At 38.8% G+C, this 17,276-nt stretch overlaps 2 protein-coding genes across 9 annotated transcripts in view; one reads left to right on the top strand and one right to left on the bottom strand.

The window, feature by feature from the left end:
- The window catches only part of LOC126475440 (enoyl-CoA delta isomerase 2-like), a 118,368-nt gene extending 108,609 nt beyond the window's left edge, over nt 1-9,759 (top strand). For all 6 annotated transcript variants that reach the window (XM_050103302.1, XM_050103296.1, XM_050103301.1 and 3 more), the window contains exon 7: nt 8,592-9,759. In XM_050103302.1, the coding sequence (XP_049959259.1) occupies nt 8,592-8,747 (156 nt within the window). In that variant the 3' untranslated portion in view covers nt 8,748-9,759. The remainder of the gene's footprint in view (nt 1-8,591) is intronic.
- A 39-nt stretch (nt 9,760-9,798) lies between these two features.
- Nucleotides 9,799-17,276, bottom strand: part of LOC126475439 (DNA repair and recombination protein RAD54B-like) — a 343,815-nt gene continuing 336,337 nt past the window's right edge. For all 3 annotated transcript variants that reach the window (XM_050103292.1, XM_050103293.1, XM_050103294.1), the window contains one exon: nt 9,799-10,014. In XM_050103292.1, coding sequence (XP_049959249.1) covers nt 9,946-10,014 — 69 coding nt within the window. In that variant the 3' untranslated portion in view covers nt 9,799-9,945. The remainder of the gene's footprint in view (nt 10,015-17,276) is intronic.

The following is a 17,276-nucleotide window of genomic DNA, read 5'->3' as shown; positions in this document are numbered from 1 at the left end:
GAAAGTATACTGGCTGTGGTCTAAACATTTCCAGCTGCTTCAGCTCTCTGGAGAATGTAGAAAATAGCATGCAGACAAACAAAGGGATTCAAGAACAGTGCAAATTAAGTCTAAGCAGTTCCTACCAAGTTGTCATGGGCAGAGAATGTCAGAATTCATACTGAGCTCGCTGGATAGTGAATATGTGGTAATTAAGAACCTTTAAGCAAAGTGTTGGACTCAGAAATATCACATTTGATTTAGGCTATTTAAGGAAATATTTTTGTAAAGAAGATACATAGTGAATATTGGGCAGATTGTTAACACCATGGACAGTAAACTCAGCTACCCAATTGAGGATGACATCAGGCACATCACTGAGAATGCTCCTCTCACTAATCTGAAGCTTATACATTCTTTGAGCAATATGACATGCCCTGGATAAAACACTGTTGAACTTATAAAGAAGGAGCTTCAGGAGTTACTCAGCAGGATGAGATGATCACACATGGGTGGCTACTTTCTATCACCACTCACTCTGCAACACTGCACACAAGGTCTATGTCTGAATGTTTCCAGTGTTAAGTTATTTGCATGACTGATTTCTAGAAGCACGTATATCCAGAATACTGCATGTCAAATCCCTGTGATTTTTAATGTTTTCACTATGGCCTGTTGTAGGATACAGGCTTCTAAAGAGACGGAGGTGCTGAATAGCTGTTGACATAATAGCAACAATTAATGATTTTTTTTTAATGCTTCAACTTTTAAGGCACAAAGGGTAAAAATTGTCAACAGTTATTGAGCCCCTTGGTCTTTTTGGAAGCCTGTATCTGTCTGCAGCTCAGTGCTTCCCCTATATGGTGAGTAGCAATGTAGTCTTTCTATATTGTTGTTTATCAATACTATTGTTCTAATGCATTTATTTGCCATGTGACCATATTTTTGTAAGTAATTTTCAATAAATAGAAGTTTATCGGAACAAAGTCAAAGTTTCTGTTTTACTTCTGTACATGAAAGAGTTAAGAAATTTATCAGAAATCTAAATATGCTGCAGATGAATCCAACTGTATTAAACACTGTATCACCTTTCTTCACCTTGAAATACCCCCCCCCCCCCCCCCTTTATAAATGCCCTTTTTTGCACTATAAATGTATTTTGCCATTTTCGGAAAATAACTGTAGAATTTTATGGTACTTGTGGCAGTTGATTGTTAACTGTTCCTTAGAGCTTGTTTCCCTTTTACATAGCGATTTCTATTTGTTATACTAAAAACTTTATTTGTATATCTGTGCCACTGTTAAATTTTAACTTTGTTCATTTAGAAGAAAACTGGACAAAGTATTAAAAGTATATATTTAAAAAACAGTGAAACTATTCAGCAGCATTGTCTGCTTTATAAATATCTTTCCACAAGTGTTCTCTACACACTATAATAGAATGACTCATTATGCTTTTGTTACATATTATTTCACTTTTATGATCTCAACATGACTTCTCAGAATGCTTAATTTACAATACATGACAAGTCAGGGCCAGATAAACCATTTACTATCTGTTTTACATAAAATTCACTGCAGGTGTTTGTATCTAACTTGAAGAAGTTGTCAGTTGTGGGACAGTGACAAATTATGGTCAGACAAGTAACTTAGCATTTTGTTTCACATGTTGCTATATTGTTCAAAGCAAATGTTTTGGTCTAAGTAGTAGTGTCAATTACTGTTGCAGTATGATATCTAATTCTCATTGTAAATTTTACCATGGAAAATAATCTGAAGCTGCATAATGCAAGCTGTGTACATACAAAGTGGTGTAGCGGCATCACTGGTTGGCATGCTGCTGGTTACCAGTATTTATCATTTCTAGAAGGTTCTCAAAATTTCTTATGTTTGTAATGTTTGAACATTCTGGAATATTTGACGTTTGTGTAACTGCACTCTCTGATGAGGGGTTCAGTTTCTGACTGGACGTTAGTCCTTCCAATGCTACAAGTTGTTCTTCACTGATGATCCTGCTTTCGTATTTGGACTCTAGTGTGGTTACAAAACGACATTGTTTGGTGAAGATGCTGCATATTTCAAAACATTTATATCACTGTGGCTCCAATTACATAATGTACAGGAACCAGGAAACATGACATGTTTGGCAAGTGCATACTTTTATTTGGATGGCACAGCCCAGCACTGAATCGAGTACAACCAAGAAAAGTGCAACAGCTGCGATAAATTCCAGCCCAAAGTGAAGAAAATATTTGGCAAAAATCAGTAGCACCCACTTAGCAGAAGAACAATTGAAGAAGGTGACCCAACATTATGGGAAACTGACGGTTCTACATATAGAATGTTTTAGCCCTACACCATATTGCAAATGCGAATGAGACAGAAGATGACAAAATGTCACACTTGATGAAAGGATTTGCAGGATACATGTACCATGCCCTTGTGTGTCATAGCAGAGGTACTGAAGTGATGCCAGCACACTATGAAAATGCAGCAGAAAAGAGTTAAATGAAAGAGGTCTGACTGATTACCGAATGTGGTCCCTATGTCAGTTACGGAAGATCACTACGGCCTCGCCTCTCTCATGTGTCAGGTAGTAAGAGAAGAGCGTCAGCAGTTTATGGCAGCCATCAGTGTCATATCAAATACACAAGAGACAGCAGTCATGAATGTCAGCCCCACCTGTCAGGCAGTAATGGAGGATCTCGAAGAAGAGGTGCATCCATGTTTAGCACCCATCTCTGCCACCAGTCGAATGTGCCAGAACAAGGGACTCAGCCAAATCGGACTTATGTCACAGCTAACAAACAACAGACCACCCCCTGACCGACTAAAGGTAAAACAAACTCCTCTACCAACTGTAATGCTCTGCAAATAACAGACATTTGGAGGACAGCACGTTGGTATGTTTCCACTGGACCCATACAGTACTGCAGGGAAAGAAGACAAGTTTTTGAAGAGCACTAAACCACCAGACCATCACAACAGTTCTATTTACATCAATCAATTGTAGATGATTATAGTCAACCTGTGGAGTGAACCCCATCACTGTACCCTGGACAAAGTTGCTCCCCAAACATTTCCCATTGCCATACAGAGGTACCCCCACTCACCTAACAGCCAAATTCTGGAAAACTAAGTGATGTGACCACCTGTGGAGGTGAGACCATCACAGATAATGGCACACAGATGTGTCACAAAATCATGAGAAATGAAATCATTGTTGCACACCATTGACACCCTAGAGTGCTTGAGAAGAGCAAATTGTTTCTTAGCTGTGGATCAAGGTTGACGTGGGTGACAGGCAAAAGACTGCTTTTGTAACTCCAAACAGACCGTATGAGTTTAAAGTTATGCCATTTGGACTGTGTAACCCTCCAGTTACTTCTAAGCTATGTTGACAACCTGTTTGGTCGCCTTGAATGGATGACGTGTTTTGCTATCTGGATGACATTGTTGGTGTTTTTTTAAGACATTTGAAGAATATCCACCCCCACCTGATAACTGTGTGAGTTGTGTTCAGATGGCAGGTCTACACCTGGAATGGAAAAAGTGCTTCCCTGCTGCCCAAGAAACAAAAATTTTGGGGGCACTTAGTGAATGATGTCAGAGTCCCTTTCAAACCAGAGAAAATAAGACCAGTCACATATTTTTAGACTTATCAGCACATTCATGATGTGAGAAGTTTTCTTGGCACTTGTTTGTACTATCAATGATTCATAAAGGACCTCCATAACTCGGCACATCTGCTACGGGAGATGCTAAATTTTCTCCAAACAAGGTGCAGGAAATATCTGCCCTTGTTCTTCAGGAGGTGCTAACATCTTCTCCAGTTCTAGCATTGTATGATGAGAATGCTGAGACAGAAATTCACATTGATGCCAGCAATTATGGGATAGGTGTAGCTCTGGTACAAATCCAGGAATGTGCTGATAAAGCTGATAGCTTATGCTTCCTGAAAACTCTCCAAGCCCAAGAGGAACAACTCTACAACTGAAAAAGAGTGCCTTGCAGTTGTTTGGGCTATCAGCAGGTTCCTACTGTATTTATTTGGCAAACCATTAATCTTTGTCTTGGATTACCATTCCCTTACAAAGAAATCATGAGTAGAATAAATTCACTGATAAATAAAAATCTAATCTTGTTTGTCTTAAGTGTAGTACCATACTGTATTAAGGTTCTGCTAAATGTGAGCAACACCCATCCATGAGCTGTCAGTTATTTTATTTTAGTATTGTCTCCTTATGCCCTCCCTGTATCAAAATCACCAGTTATCCTATGTCATGTGCACTATTTGTCTGTGCATCAAATAATCTATGTTTTGTTTGAATTTATATTTTCTGTTGTTATGTTTCTGAGGCAGAGATGAGAAAAATAATCTTGACATTTGCCTAGATGGATGTGGAATAGTGTCCACACACATGTAGTCAGCACCACATGAAAATTCATTAATCCAACAGAGATTTAAGCTGACTTCACTCTTCTCTCTTTCATGCACGCTAGTACTTTGCACATTAAATTATACAGGCACATCATGAAGTTGATTATATTTTTAGGAAATTACAAAACTTTTTTTCTGCCTATTTTTGCTCTGTGTTCAGGCACATGTGCATTGTAGCTTTATCATACAGAGTATTTCCAAATAGAATTATTTCAAGCATACATCCTTCTGCCCCTGCTCCCCCTTTCCACAGTTAATAGTTTCGGAGACCCAGGTCCAGATCCATCCACAGTACTGAGGTAGAGAATTTCAAGTGCTATTTTACTGGGGTTGTAGCGAGTAATTCATTCCCACCTAAATCAACTCATGTCAAATTAACACATTCATGGTTGTGTTAACAAATTAATAGCTTCAGAATAGGAAGAAATCACTACTATTGCGCTGCAGGGTCAATAAGAACAAGTTATTTATGTTCCTAATGAAAGATTTCTAATAAAATCTAATGTATATACTTTAACACCAGTAATGTAACTTGATATCATCTTGAATATTTCTCTTCAGTTTTTAGAGCATATCTAACCAGAAAGTTTAGCCTCTTTTCCCATGCAGGTGATTAACAAAGTTGAAGATGAAGGCATCAAACAATAAAGTTATTTTGCCTATGTAAATTTGATAATGTCTTATAGCAAAATAACCTCAAACAATTCTTTATCAAGGAAAGTACAGTTCATTAATCAGAACATCTAATATTGCAACTTCCATTCTCAGACATCTTGTATGCAATTTGGCATAAGGGTAAAAATCTTACAGTGCATTTATTCCATAATGAAGTTTGTTGTAAACATTAATCAGTTCAAAAACATCTACACTATTCAAAAATTTTATACAAAACAAAGATATTACTTATATTATTCATATTAAGGAAAAATGAGACCACTTACAAAGTGATCAAAAGGAAGTAGAAGATAATAACATAACCTCAAACAAACATGAAATCCGGTACCAACTGCACTAAAATTATGACATGTATAGAGAAAAAACACATGAAAAGTAAGATGTTCAACAGATTTTTTTTTTTCTTTTCAACCGAGTTCACTGCTGTCAAGGTACCAACTGTATGTTGTTCCATGCTAATTAGCATCCTACTAGGATGTTCCATCAACAATCAACACAAAGCCATAAAAATATTGCAAAGTTACAGTGGAACAGTCCAAAACAAACCTAAGAGCTTTTTCAATTACAATGTGGTCTATAATTGAAAAGCTATCCATCTTTGGAATGAAATACATCACTGATTCTGCATATCAAGTATCCGACAGTTTGTTAGAAGGCTTGTGGAGTACGTGGCATTAGATGTCTATGCACAGGTCATGTAATTCATTTAGGTAACAGTCCACTGATTTGTATACATTGATGGCTCCTGATAACAACTCAGATGGGTTCCATAGGATGTACATCAGGTGAATTTGGTCTCCGAGACATCAAATTGAGTTAACTTATAATGCTCCTCGAACAACTGTAGCACAGTTCTGGCTCTGAGACATGGACTGTTATACTGCTGAAAGGTGACATTTCCTTCAGGGAAGACATCAATCATTAAGGGATGCAGATGGTTTGCAGCTGTCAGCTTGTCTTAGATTACTACCGTAGGTCCCATGCAAGTGCAGGAGAATATCTCCCATAGCATAATGCTGCTTCCACCAGCCTGCACCCATGGTGTGCTGCACATTTTGAGCTGCCATTCACCTTGGTGACAGCATTTGTGAAGATGACCATTGACCTATTGTAGCAAAACTGTGATTCAGACGAAGAGCCAACATGTTTCCATTGATCAATGGTTGAATCCCAATGGTCCTGTGCCCACTGCAGTCATAACTGACAGTGTCATTGGGTGAACATGTGAGGAGCTCCATGGGTTACAATGAACAATGAATGGTGTGCTCCAAAACACTTGTGCCTGCCACGAGCACTGTGCTCTTTCAGCAGAGATGCCCCAGATCACCATCTATCCTATTTTAGAAAACAAACAAGCCTCCGAACTCCACGTTCTGTGAAGAGTCGTGGACATCCAACCATTCAGTACCCTGTGGTAGTTTCACTGTCCTACTTCTTTCCGTAGATGCTTATGACAGTAGCACATGAACATTCAACCAACTTCACCATTTTTAAGATACTCATTCACACACTGTGTAATAATAATCTCTCCTTTGTCAAAGTCACTTGTCTCAATAGATTTCCCCATTTGCAGCCCATATCTTTGCTAGGGTGATCCACTGGCTGTGTCTGCTCTGCTTACATACTTTTGTTACCACGTCATGTGCCCACAACGTCACGAGGCGGCATCCAGCATCGCAGTGGGCAGTGGTCATAATGTTTTGGCTTATCAGTTTAAGTATTTTTGTGGAGAAACAAAAACATTCCCACTACAGTTGTCCTGTAGTTCTTCGTCTGCTAGCACAACTGTGATCACTGGCTATTGTAAAATCATTGTCATTAATGGAGTAATATGGGGAGGCATGGGGTCAGGGATAGAGGTGGAATGTGCAATGGGTGAGTTCACTGTGGCACAGTCAAGGAAAGTTGGGTGAAGCAAATGATGAAGCTGAGGAGCAAGTTCAGTAAGAAAAAACAAAGTAAGAGAGTTAGTGTAGACTGATGAGAGAAAATGGGGATGGGGATATGGGCGGAGGCGGGTATGAGATAGGGGCTCATGGAGACTGATGACAAGAGAAATTTGGGGCCACAAAATGTTTGGTCTGGACAAGTCTCATGTGTGTAATGATCAACACTTGGCCACAATTTGTCAGTAGCTATTCATTCTGGTAGATATTGACCACTTGTCAAGCTCAGATAAAAGGCTGTGCAGATGTTACAACAGTGTTGGTATTTGACATTACTGCTTACACAGATGGCATTGACATACCACAACAATTGTTCAAAAGCTCAACAACATTTTCAGCCTCATTTATGTGCCTGTTAACTACTCAACACCTCAACTCTCGGGTGAGTGGTTACCTTCATGCCTTTCATTACTTTTATTTACTACTGCATACTATGATACACATGAAGTTTATTAATGAGAAAGCACTATTTCATGCACGATATGTTATGAGCCTGGGAAATAATGAACCAGATGAATTCAGTGTTGCTAGACTTTTTTAAAAGTTTTTCATTCCATACTACACTGCACGTTCTTTAAGAAAAAGGATATTTAACCAGGTTTGTAAATTAATTCAAACTTCTTGGCAGCTAGAATGCATCGTGTTATCTTACATATAAGTAAATTTGTATGTGCCTCTATGCAAGTGTGATAGAGCCATTACTATTCATGATACAACAGTATTGTTCACAGTTTCAGGCTATTGTAGAAGACAAAAGCTGATATAAACAACACTAAAATGTCCAGTCATGTCTTGACAAAATACCAGTCTGGAACAGTAATTGGCAATCAGCCCACAGTGTAGGTAAATGTTATGTTGTGCAACTCATGAAATGTAAAAATGTGGCAGCCTTTGATTACAGGAATAATGAGTTACAACTGGCATCCGTTGTGTCATACAAATACCTGGCAGTACAAGTGTGTGGGGATAATGAACTGCAATGATCACAAAGGTTCAGTTGTAGGTAAAGTAATGGTAGGCTTTAGTTTATTGATAAAATACTGGGAAATTCATGTTTGTTTCTGAACAAGCTCAGGAACTTAAATGTTCAAGTTCTTGCTGATGATGTGATATATCTTAATACATCTGTATGTATGCCTGAATTTTATCTTCTCCGTGCTCTAGCTTTCCTTCATGCTGCAATAATAATCACAACTTATCCTGTGTCACAAGTCAAATGCGGTTGTTTAAAAGCAACCAGCAGTTGGTTCAATTCCCTTCTCATTCCTTGAAATAAATACAAAGAAAAATATAAATTATAATAGGTTCATACACTATGAAAACTTTGGGATCTCCTTTTCTGGACAATGTTTCACAGTCTACATTGTCATTTTCCTCCACAGACACAAAATCATATGCCAAGAATTAGTTTTAATGTTTGTGTGGGTCTTGCTCATTTTATTATCTTTCCCACATTTGAAAATGTAAGATATTCAACGAATACAATATTTATATTTTATTTTATATGCTGTGAACTAAGTTTGTAGGACTGTTTAATTCTTTTTTTACAGTCACTAATGGCAAATAAGAAACTCATGCGGAAATGGGATCAAGATGCTTTACACAGAGCAAATGAACTTGAAAGTCAGCAGCTAGAGGAGCGAATAGCATCTGAAGATTGTGTTAATGCGATAATCAAATTTATGCAATCTCGAAATAAGCTCTAAATAGTATTTTCTGTTGGTAACATGGCTAGAGCTGTCTTGGTACTCAATTCTCTTACATCACTCTGACAATGCATCACATATAAATATTATCCTCCAGCTATAACAATGATCATGCTGTTAACATAAAAATAGGACTAAATAAGTGCCTTGTTGCAGTCTTGCCTTACATCACTCTGATAATGTATCGTGTCATGGCTAGGGTATTCATTAAATGAGCAGCTTGTGACCTCTTTTTTTAAATAAGAGCTATGCACACTTACATCACTCTGATATTACATAACACAACACGGGTCACTGTGAAAGGGTCCGCTTGTTATAACCATTTCAAATGTGGTGTGTGTAGAAAGTTCAATTAATGTGCAATGTAACATCATTTAAGTCTGTTGTCTCCCTACCTTTCATTTTATTATTATTACTATTTTTATTTTGATGAATTAGTATCTCATCATCTTATGATCAAATCACTTCCTTTCATAGCATGCTGTTTACAGACTATACTCATTAATTTGTCTTGCATTAGCAACAGGACTACCTGATCATTGCAAACAAAACAACGCAATTACCATGATGCAAACAAAACACATGCCTGTACAAAAATAACACCTTTCTAATGCAAATTAGTCATCATGCTGAAAAAAACTTTGAATATTGTTGTAAAAATGGAAAAATTGTGCTGCAGCCTACACAGTATTCTCATTAATGATACAAATGTAATGGGTAGTTTTATAATCACACAGTATATAACATGCTCCAAGTCAAAAAAAAATTGTGTCAAAACATTAGCAGACACAAAATTTTATCAAGCTGCATAACAGAACAGTAAAAAAAGACTATAAATTTAGTTTACATTTACAGCTATTATAGTGAGATAACATTTAGTTGATTCTATGTATAATTATTTGTATACAAAAAGATTATAACAGACCATCACATTTTGTTTTATATGTCGCAATATTTACATGTACATGATATATCTATGCAGTTGTTTGATTCTCACCTAATACTGTAAGATTACTGATTTGTGTTTTACGCTATGTAAATAAATATATAATATTATGCAACCATTTTTTATTTTGTTTGTATCTAATATAATCAACCAGTTACAGAAAATATTATCTTTTTTACAAAACTGTGTGTTTGAAATTATATACAATCTTACATCAACAAAAGAATATGCTTAACTGTACAACATCACACTTCAGTCAACCACTGTTGATGTTTTAAAAATGTATGTTATGCTGCCAGCAACATCCAGCAATCCCAGACCCTATATATATATATATATAAAAAGAGAGAAAGAAAGAATTCATACATTAAACTTTAAGGTAGACCAAACCAAATAAAACTATGATTTAAGTGTCTAACTTATAACAACACAACCAAATGTACATACATCTTTTACTGTATCAAATGGAAAATTCAACTGTGAAAATTGTTTGAATGACCAGCCAGAACTTACCTTCAGGAGATGCAATTTCTATTGATGCCAATAGTAGGAAATGCAATACTGGAAAGTCATGGGTGGAATAGATCTAATGAAAGGAATGGAGGTACTGAGCAGTCAATAGGCACATAAGCAAGATCAAAAATTTATTAAGTTGCTGAACAATGATCATTCAGAGCTATTCAATACAAAACACTCACAGACAAACACACCTACATAGTATTTGTTGGCTACATTGTCCAAGCACTGGAGTTTGACTAGTGAGACGACAGGTGTCAGGTGGAGAGGGCAGGAGAGATGGAAGGAAGGCTGATGGCTAGGAGGGAGAGAAAAAAAAATTGAATGGGATAGGAATGTGGCATAGTGCACTTGCCCTGGTGCAGACAAGAGGAGTTGCGTGTGATACATGATGAAATGGAGGAGTCTACTGGCAGAAGAAAAGGGAGACAGAACAAAGGAAAATTGAGAGTACAAAGCCAAAATTGTGAGTGCAGATTAATGAGATGAAATGGAAGGCAAGGGGACAGAGGTGGAGGTGAGTGCGGGTGTGGGACAAGAGCTAGTGAAGACAGAGCTCAGGATGGCTGTGGAATCAAAATATGCTGTAAGGAAAATTTCCATCTACATAATTCAGACTTTTTGCCGCACTTTGGTGCGAGGCATTCATTCAGGTTAACAGCTGGTTAGTGGTCATGCCCACATAAAAGACTGCACACAGGTTACAGCAGAGTTAGTATATGAATGACAGTTTTCACAGGTGGTTCTGTCTCTCATAAGGCATGATATGCCTATGACAGAACTGGAATAGGATGTACTGGATGTGTGTCTTATATAGATCCTGCATCTCAAACTTCCACAGTGTTTGACGCATGTGGAAGTAAATTGGGAGTATGTGTAGCACAATGGTGGACCAGGATGTTTAGCAGGTTGTTAATGTGGCAAAAAACCATTTTGGGAGAGACAGGATGAATATTCCTCACTTTCAGACTTGATGATAGATTATCGAAGCTGTAGATAAGGGCTTATTTAAGTTGGGGGGGGGGGGGGGGGGGGGAGTGTCAGTCCTTTGAGGTGGTTCATGGGGGTGTTTGTAATATTTGGGCCATCTGTGGATATGGCATGGAAGATCTGTTTGTGGATTAGGTTTCAAGAGTAGTGCCTGTCTGTAAAAGCCTTGCATAAGACCTTCAACATACTGGGCAATGGAATGTTCATCACTGTATATATGCCATCCACATGTGGACAGACTGTACAGGAATGGAAGTTCTGCTGATGGTTGGTGGGTTTTTTGTGGACAGAGGTTTTGATGGAGCTATCTGAGTGGTGGAGATCAGCATTTAGGTAGGTGGCGTGACGTGCTGTGCTGAATGTGACCAGGTGAAGCAGATAGGAGAGAAGGGTGTGATGCTGCAAAGAGAGAACAGAGAATCTTGGCTCTGGGTCCAGCTCATTAAGGCATCATTGTGTCTGAACCAGACAAGATGTTTCTAATCTCAGATGGATGGGAAGTTTTGCTCTAGAAAGGCCATACAGAGGTAGGCCTCTGAGGGTGTCGTGTGAAGGCTCATGGCTGTGCCATTGATTTGTTTGAATAACCTCCCCTTGAAGGAGATTTGGTTATTGGTAAGGACGTACTCTACACACAATATAACTTGTCACTTTTCTGGGTGTGAAGGAATCGGTGGAGGTCAGATGACTTCACAGAGTTATGCGATGTTTCCTCTCATTGCCAATCTTAGCTACTAGACAATACAAGACACTGTATCATTTTAGTAGGCACTGTGAAAGAGATGTCCAGTACAAGAAAGAGGCGGGGCATGTGCATGGAAAAGGGAATAGCTTTAAATGGCTAGGACTAACAGAGAAGTTGGACGGATTACATATTACAAGAAATACTGGGTTTTCTTAAGGAAGGTGATAAAAAATTATATCTGTTTAGGCAACAGTTAAAAGAAAAACCAGGAAATCACATAAGGGCTGTGAATGCTGTGTTATTATAGAAAACACCCAAATAATATATGATAGCAGTCAGATTGCCGATGTATTTAATAATCACTTCTATGCAGTAGCTCGGAAGATTGGCGTGAACATTTCAAAGGATGAAGCAATAGAGTATATGTAAGAAGCAATGCCACATGCACACAGGCAAACCACAATTACTACATGCTCTGCCAAAGAAATTAAGAATTTAATGAACTCTCTCAAAACCAAACATTCTCACACAGCTGGTAATATCTCACATAAAATACTAAAATCCTGTCCTTGACATATATTGAAGGCACTGAGTGAAATACACAGTAAATCACTATCAAAGGGGACATTTCCAGATGGACTGAAAGATGCTACTGACAGAACACTTTACAAGAAAGCTAATAAGTGAGAGATTAATAATTACTGACAAGGCTAAATGCTTACCTCCTTCTCAACGGCACTGGAAAAGAATGTGTATGTAAGAACTGTAACACACCTCTCTTGAAATTAGATACTTAAGCAGTCTCAGTTTGTATTTTAAAAGTGTCCCTCCACAGAACATGCTATTTTTGTATTCACAAATAAAATAATACAAAATTTAAGTCACAAAATATTGCCCAGTGATGTTTTTTGTGACTTGCCAAAAGCATTTCATTGTACTTTGCAGCATTCTCACAGAGAACCTCAAATACTGTTGTTTCACAGATCTTGCTTGTAACTGGCTTTATCATATCTAAATTACAGGACACAATGTGCTGTATTAAGAAACATAGTGAAACAGCATCTTCAAAATGGAGAGATAATCACTACTGGTGTACCACATGATCAATATTCAGTACACTCTTGTTCTTGCCATATATACATGATCTACATCATATATCCAACAAGCAGAAATAATTCTCTTTGTTGATATTGGAGTGATTTCAACACTTGAAAATGTAAATAATATTTTTTTTGAAAATTAATAACTGCTTCTTTGTGGAGGGACTGTTACTGAATTTAGATTAAACATTCCACTTGCGATACAGTACTGCACAAGCCTTGATCATACAATTAGAAATAACGCATGAGAGGTAATCAATAAACGAAACAGAATATTCTGATGCCTTAGATGTTTATACTAATAAGAGTATGAACTGGAAGTCACACGTTATGGATCTTCTCAATTTTTCTAAATTTACCTTTTATACTATGGATAATATCAGATTTTGGAGACAAAATTGTCAAAAAAGTTGAATTTTCCTACTTTCATTTACTATTGTCTTGTTTTTGTTGTGTTCATCAGTCCAAAAACTGGTTTGATGCAGCTTAACACACTAGTCTATCCAGTGCAAGCCTCATCGTCTATGAATAACTACTGCAACCTAAATCCATTCCACTTGTACACAGCTATTTAAAATATTGGGCACTCGAACAACACCTTCTCAATGCACTTTGTCCCATTTGAATTTATTTGTCAATGGGCAATCACAGCTTGAAACCAACAGTAACACTCATAAATATAATACAAAAGGAGAAACATTTTACACTATCCATCACTCAGCTTTAGTGTAGCACAGAAAGGAGTGAGATATTCAGCCATTACAATCTTTGACCACATACCTAGTAATGTAAAGATTTTACAGATAATAGAATTAACTTCATAAACAAACTGAAATCATATTTGCTTGACAGCTCCTACTCCATAGAAGAATTTCTGCATGTGTAATGCTATGGTGTGAGGGAGCCACATTTAACAAAGGAAGATAGATACTCCATGAAATGAAAGGGAAGTTGTTAATCAGCAGTAAGTTGTTATATTTTCCACTGAAAAAGTGAATTACAATTTTTAAATTGCCTCATTTTGCATCATAGCAATTTGTTGCAATTATTATCCACGAACATGCAAATAACTAACTTTCTACCCCCTTATAAATTGATACACCCAGGTTTTTGTACAAGTTTGAAGATTTGATTTGTGACCCATTGACAATGTAGCCATATGATCCTGGAAAGTATGGAGGATGAGGTAGCACAGTGATTTAGTTTCTTGTGCAACAGTCACACACCAACAGTGCTGAATGTGCGGGCGCATTATCGTGATGCAAGAGCCATCAATCGTCTCACCACATTTCAGGCTGTTTTCCTTATCACATTTTCTTGCAGGCATTGCCACACATCCCAACAGTACCATCAATTAACAGTTCGTCCTTGCGGCATGAACTGATGATGAACTAATCCTTCAGAGTCAAACAAAATTATCAGCATGACTTTGACATTTGACCTGACCTGACGAGCATTTTTTGGTCTTGGAGAACTTTTCCGGAAGCACTGAGAAGACTGAACCTTGATCTCAACATCGCAACCATAAACCCATGTCTCATCACCCGTTATGATTCTCTTAAGAAGCATCTCATTCTCTTTTGCATGATGCAAAAGCTCTTCACAGATTGCGAGGCAAAGGTCTTTCTGGTCTTGATTCATGAGCCATAGGCCAACTGAAATGTTAATTCTTCTGCAATCTCTCAGACAGTCAGTCTTTGACTGGCACACACAATTTCATTGACATTCCTGACATGAGTGTCGTTGGTAGACGTCATAGGGTGTCCCGAACGAGTACCATCTCGAACTTCTTTCCAGCCATTTTTAAACCATGTGAACCATTCATAACACTATGTACGGCTTAACACTGTAGGCTTCCTGTATCATTTGCTATGTCTCTATAGAGGTTTTCTTGTGTTTAATGCAAAATTTAATGCAAACACATTGCTCGTCTAACACTGACATCTTGAAATTCAAACTGTGTGACATAACATTCTTCTCAATACAACACTTAACAATAACCAACAGACATGCAATAATGAACCTTCCGGCAGTTGCATATTAAACACAGGTGTGCGCAGGAATGCCAACCAATTTTCTCTTCAACACACCATGACACAAAATTACAGATGTTTCAGAATTTTTTGAACAGACTTTATAAACTGGGGAGTACCTTGTATCTCTCAGTAAAGGAACATTTGAAATTGGAGTTAGGCACTTTTAGTTTGCTACTCTCAATTTCTACTCCTGTGCCAACTATGAGTGTCTGAACATTAACGTTGGTGCCACTGACAGCCTTTATATGTAAACAGAATTACTTGGGTTTTCAAAAATGTAAACTCCAGGTTGGAATATCAACAATGTAAGGAAAAGATAGATTGCTACGTACTGTGAAGATAACATATTAAGTTGTGGGCAGGCACAATTAATAAGCACTTATACAATGGCTTTCAGCCGCAGCCTGCATAAAAAAGAAAGAAACACATACACATTCATTCACACAAGCGAGCACATCTCACACACACCTGACCACCATCTCCAGCAGCTTGGACCAGAATGCAACTGTCACATGGAATGGAAGCAGCAATTTGGAGAGGGCGGGGAAGGGGAAGGAATATCAGCATATGGGCATGAGGGGAGGGGCAGGGGAGAAGAGCACTGTCTGGTGGAGTGTACAGGGACTAGACTGCCAATGGGCACAGTGTTGGGAGGCTGGGATGGGAGAGTGGAATGAAGTGAAAAAGGAGAGGAGTGGAGAAAGATGGACAGATACAATGGCAAGGGTGACACACAAAGAGGATGGGAGATGAGAATAGGGAGGAGATGATACAACAGAGGGGTTGCAAACTATTGGGTGGGTGTGGGGATAGTATGTTATGGTAGGTTGAGCCTGGGCTAAGTGTGGGATTGGAGTATGTGTAGCAATGATAGCTCCCATCTGAGCAGTTCAGAAAAACTGGTAGTGAAGGGGAGGACCCAGATGGCTTGGGCAGTGAAAAAGCCACTGAAATCAACCATGTTATATCCAGCTGAATGTCATGCCACAGGTTGGTCTACTTCACTCTTGGTCACAGTTCGGCAGTGGCCATTCATCCTGGTATACAGCTGGTTAGTAGTAACACCCATATAAAAAGCTGTGCAATGACTGCTTTATGCAATGATTGCAGCAGAACTGGAATATGACATGGCTGCTTTCACAGGTGGCCCAGTCTCTGGTGAGGTAGCATCAGCCTGAGACAGTAATGGAATAGGAATTGCTGGATGGGTGGATAGGGCAGGTCTGGCACCTGTGTCTTGCACAGGAATATGATCCTTATGGCAAGGGGTTGGGATTGGGAGTGGCATAGGTATGGACTAGGATGTTGTGGAAGTTGGGTGGGCAACAGAACACCACTTTAGATGAGGTGGGGAAGATTTTGGGTAGGATGTCCCTTGTTTCAGGGAATGATTGTAGGCAATCAAAGCCCCAGAAAAGGATGTGGTTCAGTTGTTCCAATCTGTGGTGGTATTAGGTGATGAAGGGGGCACTCCTTTGTGGGTGTTTCTTGGGGCTGGTGGGAGCATTGGGGATGTGATGGGAAATTGTATGAGAGCTCTGTTTGTGGACTAGGTGTGGGGGATAGTGCCTGACTGTGAAGGCCTTCATGAGACCCTCAGCATAGTGACTAAGTGAGTTCTTGTCACTGCAGATACATCGTCCCCAGGTGGCCAGGCTGTGTAGGAGGGATTTGGAGGGATTTTTTGGTGTGGAATGCAGGTATTATTGGTGGCTTTTGGGTTTAATGTGGACAGGGGTGTGGATGGACCCATTCAGAGAGGAGGAGGTCAATGTCCAGGAAGATAGCATGTTGGGTCAACGAGGACCAGGTGAAGTGGATGGGAGAGAATGTGTTGAGTTTGTGAAGAAAAGAAGATAGGGTGTTTTGGCCCTGTGTCCAGATTATGAAGATATAATCTATGAACCTGAATCACTCTAGGGGTTTGATGTTTTTGGAGGCTTGGAAGGACTCCTACCCATAAACAGGCTGGTACAGGTAGGTGCCATATGGTTGTCCATTGCTCTCCTCCACCAACAGCTTTTCTGAACTGTGCAGATGGAAGTTATTCCTATAACACATTCTCTTCTCATGAAATTATCCCATCCTCAACCTAAGGTAACATACTGTCCCCACAACCTCCACCCAACAGTTTCCAAACCATATGTGGTATCACCTCCTCCCTATCCTCCTCTCTCACTCCCTTTGTGTGTCACCCTTGCAATGCAATACAACAGTGATTCTGCATGGTAGGAATTAAACAGGTCCCTAGTAGGT

The sequence above is a fragment of the Schistocerca serialis genome, chromosome 4 (genome assembly GCF_023864345.2).
Source record: "Schistocerca serialis cubense isolate TAMUIC-IGC-003099 chromosome 4, iqSchSeri2.2, whole genome shotgun sequence".
NCBI lineage: Eukaryota > Metazoa > Arthropoda > Insecta > Orthoptera > Acrididae > Schistocerca > Schistocerca serialis.
The sequence above is the reverse complement of the archived record's forward strand: the minus strand, read 5'-3'. Positions and strand labels throughout refer to the sequence as shown.